This window comes from Apteryx rowi, unplaced genomic scaffold, assembly GCF_003343035.1.
Source record: "Apteryx rowi isolate R43461 unplaced genomic scaffold, aptRow1 scaffold_185, whole genome shotgun sequence".
Lineage (NCBI taxonomy): Eukaryota > Metazoa > Chordata > Aves > Apterygiformes > Apterygidae > Apteryx > Apteryx rowi.
In genome coordinates, this window is record NW_020448141.1 from 36,344 (window position 1) to 51,834 (window position 15,491).

General features: G+C 37.7%; 1 protein-coding gene across 1 annotated transcript in view; it reads right to left on the reverse strand.

The window, feature by feature from the left end:
• Positions 1 to 1,646: 1,646 nt before the first annotated feature.
• The window catches only part of TRHDE (thyrotropin releasing hormone degrading enzyme), a 215,416-nt gene continuing 201,571 nt past the window's right edge, over positions 1,647 to 15,491 (reverse strand). Inside the window, exons 16-19 of the mRNA XM_026061763.1 lie at positions 9,751 to 9,918; positions 9,021 to 9,161; positions 4,041 to 4,122; positions 1,647 to 1,790 (exon numbers count right to left, since the gene is read on the reverse strand). Of these exons, the coding sequence (XP_025917548.1) occupies positions 1,647 to 1,790; positions 4,041 to 4,122; positions 9,021 to 9,161; positions 9,751 to 9,918 (535 nt within the window). The remainder of the gene's footprint in view (positions 1,791 to 4,040; positions 4,123 to 9,020; positions 9,162 to 9,750; positions 9,919 to 15,491) is intronic.

Sequence of the window (15,491 nt, forward strand, 5' to 3'; positions counted from 1 at the left end):
AACTGCTACTGTGAAGCATTCTTGTAATTTCCATGCCCTGTGAAGGACACAACCAAATAAAATGGCTATTCTCTGCTTTTGCTGGCCACATGCTCCCTACTGACAGGTGATATTGTGGCCAGGTTGTGATGGGCTCAGCTGGGCTATAGAAACATTGCAGTACATCTACTTTCCTCGCTGAGCTGCTGCAACCTGCCTCCTGTAAACGCTCTGTAGTTTTTTCTTCTTCATGGCACAGACACGGGAGAGTATTTGGCCCTAAGATAAATCAGTTTTATCTTCAACACAGAGCATCAATAGTGCAGATGGTCATTGTACAATTAACAGTTCCACTATATTGCCAGTCTCTCAGATTGAGGATTGAGAAAAAATGAACAAACACATGATTTAGAAAAGTATCACTTCCCTAGAAGAGTCTATGTGAAATATAAGAAAACAGAAAGAAAACAGTTTTCTCAATATTAGGCAATACAAATACAGACACACACATATTCCTCTTTCTCCATATTTCACTTTTCTAAGCTGACAGAAGTGGTATATCCCATATTTGCAAAAATATTGCCCACATGGAAAATCTGATTTGTCTATCATAATAAATCATTACAGAGGCTGGACTACCACATGCAAGACAGCTCTCTTGGTTAATTCTATGCCTTTGCATGTAAGACATCCTCCCCTTTTGCTAATTTTCAGTTGAATCTTAGGTTTATTTATAATACTTGTGACTTATCAGCTGCATTACTAATTATTACACAGGTTGGGTGACCCATCAGGAATACCACTGCCTTGTAAAATTGCTCAGAAGAGGTGGTTCATGGATTCTCTCCAATCAACTATGCAAAGTTCTTCTCATAAACACTGCATATGTGCATGAATAAAACTATGTTGTTGCACTGATCAGTAGCAAATCTATATAATTACAGTGCATGAATGATATCCCTCTCTCTTACATTCATTTTCTCTCTCTCTTGCTCTCTCTCTTCCTATATATATTTAGTTTATTCAAACATGGGAATATGGAGACTGCAGCTATAACAACTGGCAACTCAAAAAATGAGCCGACATCTTTATAATCATTAAGAGACAATCTGAGTGCTGGACTAGTTGGCAGCTAGCAGGGACAGCTGATTTTACATCTCATACTGCCCCTAGTTAGAAGCCATTTCATTTTTCTTCTTTTCTTCCTTTTGTTCCTTGCAACACTGATTGTCAGAGATAGTCTTTGTGCTTTGTATAATGCCCATTTTTGATGTAACAGGAATTCACATACAAAATGTGGCTGTTATACGTAAGCATGCTAGAATACAGGCAGGGACAGTACAAGCATGCACAGAATAGTCTTTCAAGGGTTTTTGTTTGTTTGTTTTTTCTTCAAACTGACAGTAATGTTTACATGCATCACTTAATATCATGTTTGGTTGTGTACACTGAGGACTGCATTTCACAAGCATTCATGACCTTCTCTTCTGCAAAACTTCTTGACAATTTTGCAAGAGCCCAGTGTAAAAAAAATCCACAATTAAAGAAAAAAGAAAACTCTCCCTGCAATCTGATTTTGTCTTCATGAGTTTAATGTCAAACATCCCTAAAATTTCTCCTTTTCCTCTTGCAGAACTTCATGTCCAATGGTCAGTTGGAAAGACAGATTAGTGTGTCAAGGATTTTCTTAGCCACTGGAATAGTTCTTCCTTATAAAGCCTCTGCCACCTCACATTGGCTTCCACTGTTTCCACCGCCCGAGAGAAAGAGGCAGCAGCTCCCTCTTCATAAGTCTTTATAAAGTTCTTTAGCTGGAAATACAATTTAACAGGTTAAATTTGCAGGAACTAAAGAAAGTAAATATTTCCAGAGCACATAAACAAGTCAGGCATTTAGGACAAACCCCCACAATCACTGTTGAAGTAAATGTAATATCATATAGAGAGATTTAATACAGAATGTAATAAGATAGCAGACTCTGTCAATTACATGCGATGCAATTGCTTCAAATTGCACAGGAAGATATTGACGTGTCAGTGCCGGATCACATTAATATCATTTCCTCCTTCTCTACTATCGCCCAACTGCTGCACTTTGCAGACAGCTGGGCTGCTCTGAACTTTTCATTTCTGCTTAAGAAACTAAACTGGGAGCACTGGAAATTCTCCTAATTCAAGTTTATAAGCAAATGTCAGCAGAATGTAGCCCTGATGCCCTTTGGTTCAATCAAAGTTCATAAAAAATTTATTTAATTTTGATTTGCAGAATCCTTTTGTTTAGAAAAGGAAGGGATGGATACAGTGTGAAGAGAATGGCAAGAACTGCAAACAGGCACACACTTGATGATTTTTGAACTCTTGAAATAGATTCTTTCCCTTATGAGAAAACCTGGATCTTTTCTCAGCAAACTAAAAAGGCCTTTGCTCTGTTCTCATGTCTACTCAGATTATAGCATTATCATTTTGATTATTATAGCTGATGGCCCGGGTGTGCTTTGAATTACTGTCCACTTTACGTGAGGAGAACTGCAAGGATGATCTGCACAATAGGTTGCTGGTTATGTTGACTTGTACAAAATCAGTTGGTTTTAGCCACACTTATTGATGACTAGTAAACTCTTATTTCCTAGTGATGCCGTATCACCTTGTGCATTTAAACCTGACTTCCAACAACTTCTCTTTGTGTACAGACTCAAAACTGAACAGCTGGCCCTGCAACTATTTCATTTCCATCACAATTAAAAAGATAGAAGGGACCTGGAAACTATCAAAATCAGACTTGACCTGATTTCTGCACTTTTTGTACTGAAATGCTTCTATGGCCTGATTTTTTTAGAGGAAGTATAAACAAGCAACTTGCCAGCATTGCCATGGAGGTGGAAACTGAGGGCATAGTGAGCCTCCTCATGTGGCAAGGATACTCAAAGCTGGCCAGTACTGTCCTTCCCAGCTGGGTAGCCTTCAGGAAACCAGCTGTGGTTCTTCCCTGAGTTCCTGAGTCCATTAGGCTTGAGTGCAGACAAATGGTCGGGCACAAACATGATACCGCAATCAGAGTTCAATTAATGGTGATTACCTACTGTGCAAGAACCATTTGATCCATCTGGGATAATATAGAGCAGCTGCTAAGCAGGACATAGCACAGCCTCACAACTACCTCAGTTGGGGCAGATGTTAAGTTGAAATGAGAGATCCTGGCAATCTAGATAGAAGTACTTTGCATTTAGAAAAAATTACTGTGATGTCATTCGGCCAGAATATCAGGGTTAACGGCTTTTCTTACACTGAAATATTGCAGACAAGAGAAGAACAGAGAAGGCAGTGGCAGCTTCTCTTACTTTTACCACAGAGGTTTTTTAGGGCTGTTTATTTCCTCTGCAGCATAAACTAACATGGGTAGAAATAGCTCATGTCTAACTTCTCGGCTAACAGAGTCAGGAAAAAAGACCAAGCCTACATATCCAGCCAGGCCTTTACTCCAGACTGACTGAAAGATTTGTAACCAGGAGTTTTTTGTTCAACATCAGAATACCTAAAAATAAGATTCCTAAGTAAGTTACACTATATTTAAGACAACTACAAAACCCTGCTTCAGGTTGAAAGTTCAGTTCAGGGCCTGCCACATCCTACTGGAGGAAAGAGAGAAGAAAGATTCACTGTAGCAAGTTTCAGCAAGAAGAGAAGAAGAAATGCAGAATTTTAGAGCACAGAGAGAACTGTCTGCACTATCCACCTCCTGATACCCCTTCTATCCACTCAGGTGCCTTTGCAACCTGCTCCTCATCCTCATACTGCATAGCTGCATGATGGGCCTCTGACTCCAGCTGAGCAAACTATAGTTCCCCAACAACCAGCTGCTGTTCCCAGTCCTTCAGTGCTGCTTCGGATCGAGCGTAGAGGAACCCAGAGAGGGACTCGTCATCCCTCTGGACCTGCTGTCATTCAACAGACAGACTTTTTCAGCTTCTCTGACCTTAGCAGCTGCTGACACCTTTTGATCCTGCCCTGTTCCCTGCTTACAACAAAACCAGCCTCATATACTGAAAATCATTTAAAAATTACCTCCATTAGTTCTTCTTCGGTATTAAGGAATTCCGTGACCCCGCTGATAAGCTTGGAATTCATAAACAATGCTTCTCCATACCTTTAAGAGCAAAAAGAAGATACACAGAGAGTTAGTGCAAGGGTGAGGCCAGCTGAAAATGAGAAAATAATCTCCTATAAGCAGAGGAAAAGACCTGGGACTGATTCTGAGCATCCAAGAGAAAAACACTGGAATCAGACAATGTTTCATACTGAAAACTTGGACTGAGGCATTTTTTCAGACCTGAGTATTTGTAATTAACTTTTAGGGGGAGGCTACTAAGCTGAATGAGCTTAACTGCAGTCACAGATGAGAGTTCTAAAAAAGCAGAGGACTAAACCACATAAATGTCTTATGCTTATGAAGCAGCTTTCCATGTAAGGACACCAAGCAGCCCAAAACACGAGCAGCAAAGAAGAAAAGGAGCAACAACTATAGAGAAGTGTTCTGAGGAACTCTTCTAGCTGCATCACTAAAATAAACTTTCTGAAGTCCTGCAGTCTTCCCTGCATTTTGTTCTCATCCTTCTCATCTACATTACTAATAGCCCTTAGATAAATGAACTGAATCAAATTCTCTTGTTCCAGTACCTGATAATTAAAATAAGCAATATTGATAACAAGTAATAGTGCTAAAAAAATCCCCTGGGCTATGATGTAGCATCTTCAAAGAAGCAACTTGTCAATGAAGATGTGAAAGCCTGGGCACAGAATACTTAAAGGCAAATGTATAGCTGGATAGGATATTCAGCTGCAAGCAGCAATGACATTCTGCGGATACTTGCTTTGAAACTGTTCATTGAAGTGCTGTCATTCCACTTGCTTGTCCACAAGTTTTCTCAAACTCCCAAAGCATCTACACCTCTTGTAAAATAGACCAGACTACTCCTGAGTTGTTGTATTTGCTACATGTTGGAATGAGGCACCTGCCAAATAGTTATCCTTACCTATATCTGCACATATATCCAAAACAGTATCTAGCTAATCTGAACATGATTGTGTTAAAGATAGGGAATCCAGCTCCCCTGTCAGACTTGCATAAGTAATGCCAATAGACTTCACTGCACTTAGGTTTATCCAGGGGAAGAATTCAGTTTACACATTGCTTTTATAACCTGATTTAGAGGATGAATTCAGAATTAAAATTGAAGTGAACTAGCACATCCATTGCTTTCTGTTCTGCTTCTGCTGGTCTGGTATTAGGTTAATTACCCTTAAATGCTTAGGTACAATAAGCCAGACAGTCCTTCAGAAAGAGAAAGGGAGAGAAAATGAAAGAGAAAAGAAAGAGAGAGAAGGAGAGGAAGAGGGAGTGGGGAGGGGGAGAGGAAGAGGCAGTGAGAGAGGAAAAAGGAGAAGGAAGTTGTGTTGTTTTTTGAGAAGTTTCTGTTTTAGGGGAAATGTATACTGTACTGCTTGCTACCTGGAGTTTGTGTGCAGGGAACCACTGCTCTAAGTATCAAAAATCCTACTCCTTGACCACTAATAACTGAATTATTCATGGATATTTCAGCAAGCATATCTCTTTTTCCAAAACTTCAGCCACACTGACATATACAGACATCCAGAGGCAAATGCCTCCTATGGGAAGTATGGATTTCATGGTCTTTCAAGCATGTTTAGGCTTTCTAACAAAGTCCTTTATTGTTACATTCTCAGCTTAGCCTCATAATTGACTGCTTGGAAAATTGGAAGCTCCTCTTGATGGGGTCTTTTGAGAAGGTTACCAACCCACTTTACAGAAGTGACCCCATGAAAACCATTGCAGGGATTTTATTTTTCTTGAAGCCTGTACTGTATCCACAGTGTGAACAAGAAATAGCAAAATTCTTTCCACTGAAAACTATGCCTTCATGAATACCTGTGCTGGTTACTGCCTATTACACTTACATGGTAAAAAGCCAGCCATTAATAGCAATTTCTACGTGGGCTCTACTGGCAAAAATTCTGGTAAAGTCACCTCCCAAAATGGTATTCTGCAAGTGTGAAATATAAACAGACATCTGTGAGAAAGTGTTTGCTCCTGCAAGTATGAGTCTTCCCACTCTTCCTAGAAAAGACAATGGCATTGCAGAAACAAACTTTTAAATGCTTTGGCTTCCTGGAAACTTCTTAAGGGTCATGGACTCAGCACCTGCCCCTTCTATTCTGAGGATCTGAACTTCCAATGCCTTACATTTTCAAAGGCTTTGCACTTGTGTGAAGTAAATTTGAGTAAATTTGGCAGCATATTCCATTTACTTTGACAAATTCCCAAATACTGACAAATGACTCAGCTCTTGAGAAGGGAGGAATTCTTATTGGCACCTGTTGGATAAAATTTTTCACACACACATGCAGGCACACAAACAGTCAGAATGATTTAGGAGCCCAAGTCTTGCATCCTCAGGTAACCGGAATTCAAACATAGCATTTTCCTCTTTTTTTTTTTTCAGGATTTTTTAAAAGTTAGCAGTCTTAGTCCCACTGACTTCTAATGAAAAATCTGTTAGACACCTTAGTTTCTAAGTCACTTTGTAAATGGGATATGAGTGATTTTGAAGATTTGATACATTATCCGTATCTGCTGGGCAATGTGAATACAAGCATACTGTAATAATGTAAAGGGCTAACATTGTTGTCATTGTTCTAACTCTTCGATATGCAGTATTTTCAAGTTAGAAGAAATAATAGCATTAAAATTTTAATCACTCTCAGCTATTTTGCGTTACTGTCTCAAATGTCAACATCTTTCATAATAAATTCAATGGCAAATACTATTGAGAGATCACTATTAAATTGTTTATTACAAAGTATTACAATTTTAAACAAAATTAAATGATGACGTATAATTGTAGAAAAAATATACTTGAACCATAATTCTGCAATAACGTTTGCATTTTAAAAATGTACAAGTATGGCAAGCTTAAATCAGAAGCTTAATTTTGCATTCTATCATGTCAGAGTTTCACTGAATATCTTAAGGGGAGAGACATTAGACTAATTGCACTCTGAAACTCTCTCTAACTAGTTTTAATCTGTAATTACAAAATGAAGTTATTTTCAATATACATCAGCTATCTAAAGCTTGTATTAATTATTTCACTCCATTGCATTGAATCTATTGACGACTGACAGGAACTCTACTGGATATCCCTTTCAAAAAAATGCGTAAGGCAAATACCAACTGCTACAATCCTTTTGATGGCTCTGACTTGTGTTAGACTCAATATAGATAGCAAAAAGTTGGTGCTGGGTGAAAAGATAGTAATACTGTTATTTTCTCATAAAAAAGACAGTAACAGGTGTTCCATGAAGCCTTGCTGATCATTAGGAAATCAGACAACAGAGTGATGCATACCAAGTAAGACAAAATAATGTTTAAATTTTAAGTGAAGTTAAGCAATTTTAAATTAAAACAAGCAAAAAATTTTGGATCTGATAAAGTTTTCTAAATCTTACCCATTTGTCTACACTGCCTAAACTTGTCCACATCTAAAATCACAGGTGTCAGCTAGGTGGTCAGATGCACAAACATGCTGAGAAGGTAGGACACTATCTTCTGGGTATGTGCTTGTAGCAATACAGATTTTGACAGATTTATACCTAAACTCTGTACAAATCCCTTAAGGAATCTGAAAAATTGCCTGCTATCCTGAACATAACTAATTTTACCGGGTTGCACAATGGGTCTGCTATCCACTTTCTGAGTAAAAGTCCAGTTTTTAGGATAATCATACCAGAAGCAGAGGATTCTTGATTTTTAAACTCTTCAGAACTCTTATAGCTTTGAGGGAATTGCTTTTGAAAAGTATGCTCCTGCAATATAAACTTCCAAAACTAAATTTCAGCTCAAACCTATTTTCCTAGCTGAACTTCTAAAACCTACTAAGCTATAAAATATTATCCACAGCAGGATGAACAAACTTTTTGAATTTTTATGGAAGTTGTATGAACAGACTCTGAGCTTCCTTGGCTCTTCTTTTGATGCAGTGACACCAATAATAGGTTTGTACTTCTGGCATGAGGATTTAGTAACTTAAATTTAGCATCTTAAATATACCGTTTTAAATACTCTGTGGTATCCTACATGGCCTCCTGTGAATCCAGAAGTGAACAGATCTCCAGTATGTTCTCTGGCATGTCTGCCAATGCCATGAGGGTGGCTTGGCTCCCCTGGGGTGTCCAAAGCTCTTGAACACCAGTGTTTAAGAACCTGAACCTCACCTGAGTTATGGTCCCTTCTAATATCTCAGTATCAGATGATATGCTGTGAAACCTCTCAGACCCTCAGGCTGTTCCTAAAGAACTAAAAAAATTTCTCATTCATTGAATTAATATCAAAATCATCATCAAAAAGGATTTTAAAAGTGTTCACTGGGCTTCTCAATAAGAGCATGTAGCACATGTTCAAAGAGAACATAGGTAGGTATACAAACAACACAGTCTCCTTCCTGCTCATCTGCATTTGATGCAAAATACCGCCCCTCTATTATCTGAAACTCAGAAGGAAAGGGGATGACACTATACTAGCAACAGAAATTCTTTTGAAAAGTGAGATATTTCAAAAAGTTTTCTTTTCACAGTTCAACTAACACACTTGAAAAGAAGATTTTTTTTTCTCTCAGATCTAAAATTAGCAAAATTCCTTTGGGAACTGCCACTTTTTTAAAATCTATGTAAAAGTAGGACTGCAGCAATCGACATATAGACAGAATTCATTATCAAAAATGCAAACACAGTACAATAATAGATATACAAACAGATGATGACCAGGACATAAATGTTTCTATGTATGTATGTGGGAATCTATGAATAAATGTACTCATGATTCCTATTTATGTATCTCATGTTTAGAGATGTATCTCTATTTATGGATAAAAAGAGAAGGGATCAGATTCAGAAATCAGTTTATAAAATACTTACATGAACAATATCAAACTAAAACAATGCAAATAAATTTTTAATTTTTATCTTTACCTGGCATTTAATATTTTCCATTTTTCTCTGAAAAACCTCCAAGCAAGATCCCTTCCATGTGGATTTCGAGCTACGTGGATTATCACATCAATTGCATCCTGATCCAGGACAACTTCTGAATTGAGGGATAAATTCAAAAGCCTGGTGGGAAAACAAGGACAAAGTATTTAGTTTCACCTACTTCAACACATACTCTAAGAATAGCACATCTAAAGACTCTCAGGAAAAAAAAACAGACTGTCAAATGGTTTAAATCTCCAAGTGAATTTACGGTTTTACTTCTGTGATTCCAAAGATCAGACCAATTTCTGAATCAGAAAAATCTTGAGTTTTGCTATTGAATTCTGATATTTTTAGAAGACAGTCAGCATAACTGGAGGGATGTAAAAGGATTTCAATAAAAGCTGAACTGAGACTTCTATGTACATTTTTAAAAATCAATAACAAGACTAGGCTGTTCAATATATTTACATAAAGGGTATATTAATACAAACAAGTAACAGTAATCAAGATTTGAAACATTTCCAGTGAACATATGACAATTCGGAAGTGAAATAACATGAAAATGTGTCCATTCTCATATGCGTTAATGCAAAAATATAAGATAGTTTAAATAGAAAGGAAAGCTGTGCTTTAAAATCGAAGTTTTTCATTTAGACCAAAGCTCAAGCAATAATACATAAAAACTGAACTGATAACCATCAGATATAAATAAATAATATTTTTCTACCTGTTAAGCAAATTTCTGTCATCACTGCAAGTTAAGGCTTCTAATAATATTTTCTTTTCAGACACTGCTGTGATAGAATGAAATTTCATCCAAATGAACTCCCATACATCTTCATCCATCAGTGAAACTCCTGTACAGTAGACAATGTCTCTCACATTAAGTGGGATTCTAAAAAAGAAATCAGCAAGAACAAGCATTGCATTAAATAAGCAGTCTCTTCATACTGGAAATGAAGGAGGAACATAATTACTTTTAGGAGATTACAAAATTAAAGGGCAACAGTAACCAATTTTTGGTGAAATACACTTAAATATAATAACTCTTTACTTGCACCAAAACCTTCCCAGCCCTTCTGATGGATTTTCTGATAGCATGATACATGCCTGGCATTTCCTTCATAAACCTGTCACAGTGTCAGAAAAGTATAAATTGTGGTCTTCTATTTCATCAATACATAATGTACCACATAACCTGCAGGACACTTTCACAAACTCTCCAAATTAGCATGGGATCTTATCACTCTCTTTCTGGGCTCTAAGCCAAATCTCCTCCTCCTGTCCTTAGTACTGAGGTCTTAGAATGGGAGCTAAACAGCCAGAAACTCCTCCTTGCTTGCGTTTTAAAGCACTCTATCCTCGTACAGTAATGTGCAGGTAAGGAAGGATGTGCTCAAAAAATGCTACTTAAAAACAGTATATTCAGGAGTAAGAAAATACAGAGATCTGTTCACTTATTCAGCATACAAGTATAAAGTCAGAGATGCTATAGAATGGTTTTGGATGAGGAGCTCAAACAATATAAAGTCAGACTACAATTAAATGAAACAACCTCTTGAAGCTGAATTCAGACCTAGCATAGGATATGCATTTGTACTATTTCCTTGTGAAGAGATCTGAGTTGGGCTTTCAATTTTCTATCCTACTTACATTTCTGATACAAATACTACAAGCTGAAACACTTTTCAGTGAAGGGTATTTCTACTGTTAAGCCTAGACATTTCTCAGAGAAATATGTTTCTGACTTGCAAAAAAAAAAAATCCTCTTTTTTGCCAGTAAAAATTACAGCAAAACAGTTATGAACAGCTGGGTTGAAACAACTCACTTCAAATGCAAGACCTGTTTAAAGAATCTGGAAATAGATTAGGCTATTGTCAGTGTCTGGGCAGTAATACAGTGGGATAAAGAATAAAATTACCTCTGTAAAATTTGATATCAAATCTTACACTATACAAAATGAAAAAGTTGCATGAAGATTTTCATTCTAAGACTTCCACCAAAGTCCTATACAAAAGACCAGATTATAACAGTCAAGAACCAAAGAGGCTCTTTTACTCCCATCTATTCACCCTTCAGAGAAATTCTTCTTCCCCTGAAACTTTTTTGTTGTTGTTCTCTATTCAGCAGTGAGTGTTTTTGTAAAAAACCTTCAGCTGATCCCTTTGGCCATTTTTGAATCCCTGGGAAATGAAACCAGTGTGGCTTTTCAGCAGTTCAAAGTTTTGGTTGCTCATCAGTACTTCAGGAGGAAGCAGGCAAGATAGGAAACTATATATTGATAACTGTGAAGGGATAAAAACTGTTGTTGCCTCTAAGGGGTCCTAACAGCTGTGATGTTTTTATGAGGTGAAGCATAAAAAGAGTATGTAGCTAAATCAAAGCAGAACTGTAAGAAAAAAATCACCCCTCCTCCTCCTGGCTGAAGACCTTTGGAGAATTAATGCCTACTGCTTTTTTGTTATGCTTTTTCTGAGTACTAAAAGTACTAAAATTCCTGAGGTTGTCTTTATTCATATTCCCTGACTAGTGTAGTCATCAACTCATCAGGTGTAGCTGCAGGTTTAGTTGCAGTCACATGAATACCTCTGCTTCCTGAAAAATTTATAGCACAGGCCTGTGCTAACCGAACCACATAGGGCCAGCTTGATTAGTGCCTGGATATCTTGCATTTGATGCAGACAAACGCAGACATTTATTCAGGAGTAAACTCTCCAAAGCAAAACTGAAAGGGTAGGCAAGAGACCTATAACCCATTTTAAAACTGGTAGGAATATAAAACTTTTAACTATGCTCAACACACACCAGGAATATTGCCTCTGAAGCAACATTGTATGTGCAATGCCATGAACTGCTACCATCTAGCCACGCTAGACTGGTGCCTACAATGCAGATCCTAGACTGGTTCAAGATCTTGTTGTTCCTCTGCTCCCGCCACCAAACCACTGTGTGAGCACACCCCCATCGCTAGCCATGGGACGCAATCAGCATTGCCAAGCCTATGACCACACAGTGTACGCAGCTTCTACATGTCACTGCCACATAGCTGCAACCTCCAAAAAATGCTGGTTCCACGGTTCTTCCCTCTTGATGCTTTTTTTCCAATTTCCTAGATTTTTTCCCCTTGATGTTCTGATGCCCTAATAAATTTGGCTTGCACTAAAAAAAGTTAGTAAGTCTCTTGAGACTTACCCGGGACCAATTGCTTTTGGCCTTTGTCTATGCAGCTGGTCTATGCCACTGCTTCCGTGGTCCCTACAGAACAGCTATGCCAAGATCAAGGAAACTGGAAAATTCTTAAAGCTGACCAGATCCATTAAAAGAAATTATGTTTAAACATATACAGCCAGTGAAGAAGTCATCACTTTCACCAATCCTTCCAGACTACTGTGTTTTGATTCCCAAAATTTGAGTTATCATTAGTAAAATCTGAGTTTGGGTGACATTTTCAGAACTATCCAAGTGAGTTAGGTGCTGAATTTCCATTTCACCGTAATGGAATATTCACCTGTTTTTCAAAAAGTGCATGCAAAAGGAAATTGCATACAAGTGAGTCTACTAAAGAAAATTAAGATTACATATTTAAACACAAGAATTCAAGAAATACTAAAATTAACAGAACAGATACTTAGCTGCTGCCTTTGTGCTGGCTTTTATTAGTTGAGAATGAGGCACTCAGTTTTCTAAATAGCTGCAACTTTATCAAAACCTCGGGTTAGCAGTTACAGTAACATGCATATGCAGCCATATACAAATATACTGCATACAACACAGAAGTGATATTAATTATCATTGTGTCTTGATTTATGCGTTCTCTAGTTTATTTGTTCTTAAAGCACAACTTCTATGCTGGCTGTATGTAGCTTCTCTGCTGTTTGTTTGCTTTAATTTCTGATTTAATAAACAGACAACAACCATAAGGATGCATGCTAAATTATAAGGAGTAGGGGATGCTATCCTGACCATGGGACCAAATGATTGGTTGCCCCAAATCTATTTTATCCTATGATATTTGGGAATGAAGGAGAACTGAACCCAGTCAAGCCTTATTTCAGTGACAGAAGGACTTTATATCTTGACACACAAACACTAAATCATTTTTTAAAAGCACATGTAGTTCTTGCTGAGCTTTGCTGGCAGAAATAATTTCTCTGGTTTACTGCAAGAGATGCAACTCAGCCAACAGACACGTCAAGGAACTATAAGGCACCTGGAAAAGGTAATCCTCTGTTGGCTGACTGTCTCATTAATTCAAGTAGGAATGTGTGCTGCAAGGACTGTCACTCTGTGTTTGGGTGCAGCAAGCAGCACAGGTGACTTGAGGTGGATGTCCAACCCCAGAAAAAGACAGCATTCCTCACTTGTGAGGTTAACGTTTTTGAAAGTTATAGTAAAACATATTAATTCAATAGGCTTTCCCAGCTACTCCATCATTTACATTCTGTGTGCCGACACTAGTGGTTTTAGCAGCAGTGCAGTCAGTAACTGCAGGATCATTTGCACACTCTGAGAAGGAAGGAAGACTTAAGAGATTGATGGCATTGATCACATGCCCACAGCCCAGATGCCACTATGCTTTTTGCTAATGAAACTCTATTGCTACCAAATCTGTAACAGTATACTTGCAGTGCTGCAGCAAATCTATTCAAAATCATCTGACCAAGTGCTCTAGGGAAGATTTTAGGTCTCAACGTATAAGCTAAGTCATTAGGACAACATGGAAAAAAAAAAACAAACCCCACAAACCAAAACATCAAATCAAGTACTGACTTTAAAAGCCTTAGCTTCAGAAACTACAAAACCTACGGCTATGAAAAGCTACAAATTACTCCTATGAGAGGCTTGTAATCAGGACTGTACACAGGGGGTTCCTTTTTGTGGAAATGAAAATTGTTTATGAAAATGTGAATATCCCCAAAGTCATTTCTCTTTAACTACTGCCTCAACAGAGAACCTTCTAATTGAATTTTCTCCCTTTGTGGAGACTTTTGCTTTCTCTCCCCTTCAGTTATTATGGGCCTGTATTTCATCGTTATCTAAACATGTGAAACTCTCTGGTCTATAGATTTTTTAGTTTTATAGCTTCATGGAAAATGTTGCTCTAAAATTGCAGTTCCATGGCACTGGATCAGCATGTGCAATGTTTGCCTCCTGCATTAATTGAATCAAGTGGATAAAATTAAGCATTGTTTCAGCACTGCTTAGGTAGTGACACTATAGAATGTATTCCCTTGTTACCTGAAACCTCATCTGGGCCCTCAAGGCTGCTCTCATTTTTAAAGTGCTAATATGATTGATGGATACTTCAGAAGAATATAGATAAAAATTAACTTTTGAAAGCATCACTTTAAATGGCTTTTATCTGAATACTGATCCAATTTATTTAACTTTATTTTTCTTGCTTAAGAGATATGATGGTGAGGATGAAATATGTGGCTAGCATAGATCATGTTTAAAAATTAAACACTTTGGGAAAAAAAGTTAAAAATTAAACAGCAAGAGAAAAATTAATTAAAATTGTGCTGTGCCTTTACAGAAATTTTTTTTCAAGAGTGAATAATAAAGCTCTACAATGAGCTAAGAATAATCTTCTAAGTTATAATTAATTGGTACATACTTGCTCCTATTTAAAGTATGTTCTAACAATTGGAGATACATTTATAAAATTGGACCATAATTATTTATCTTCTGGGCAAATTGTGTTCTGATTTTTCTAGTGTAATTGCACACAGTTTTTTGAGTAAGTGACAAATCTCAATAGCATTTAGGGTAGTATTTGGCAGAGAAAATTAATCAGAAATATTATTTATTTCCACAACTATTTAACACTTTTAGCTTAAGCCTGTTTTTCTTGATAACTATATTTATATCCTTGTTTAGTAGGTTACAAAGCTCAGGTAAGAAATAACAATGAAATATTGACTCACATGGAGCAATGTATTGGCACTTGGTCAGCAGATATGTAGTACGGATTCTGTTATGAGTAACAGCAAAGCACAGTTTATTTTCTAAGGTGGCAACCCCGAAGCTTGTATTTCCCTCTGTATTACAAAATCAAGGAGCTGCACTGCCTGCACCACTGTGCACACACCGTAGGGGAATGTCCTGTCCCACAGCACACGCGTGGCCTGAAGACAGAGAACAGAAAACTGAGGCAAAGAGCCGTGATGGGCTTGATTATCTAGGTGCCTATCACCCATTTAATTCAGGGGACACTAACAGGATCTGGCTACTCAGGATGTCTGTAGCAGGGCTGTGTACAGAGGCCAGGTCTCCTGATTCCCAGTCCTGTGGTTCGGAGCAGATATCTTAGCGATCTGACTGAGGCAGAGAGAATATATCATCCCTCAGTTGATGGTTATTGCTCCTGTCCTAGCACATTTCAGCTCAAACTAAAACAGAAGTTTAAGCCATCTACAGCTTAAGTTTTACTTGGCTCTGGAGCAGAGGGCAGCTACCTTTGCAAG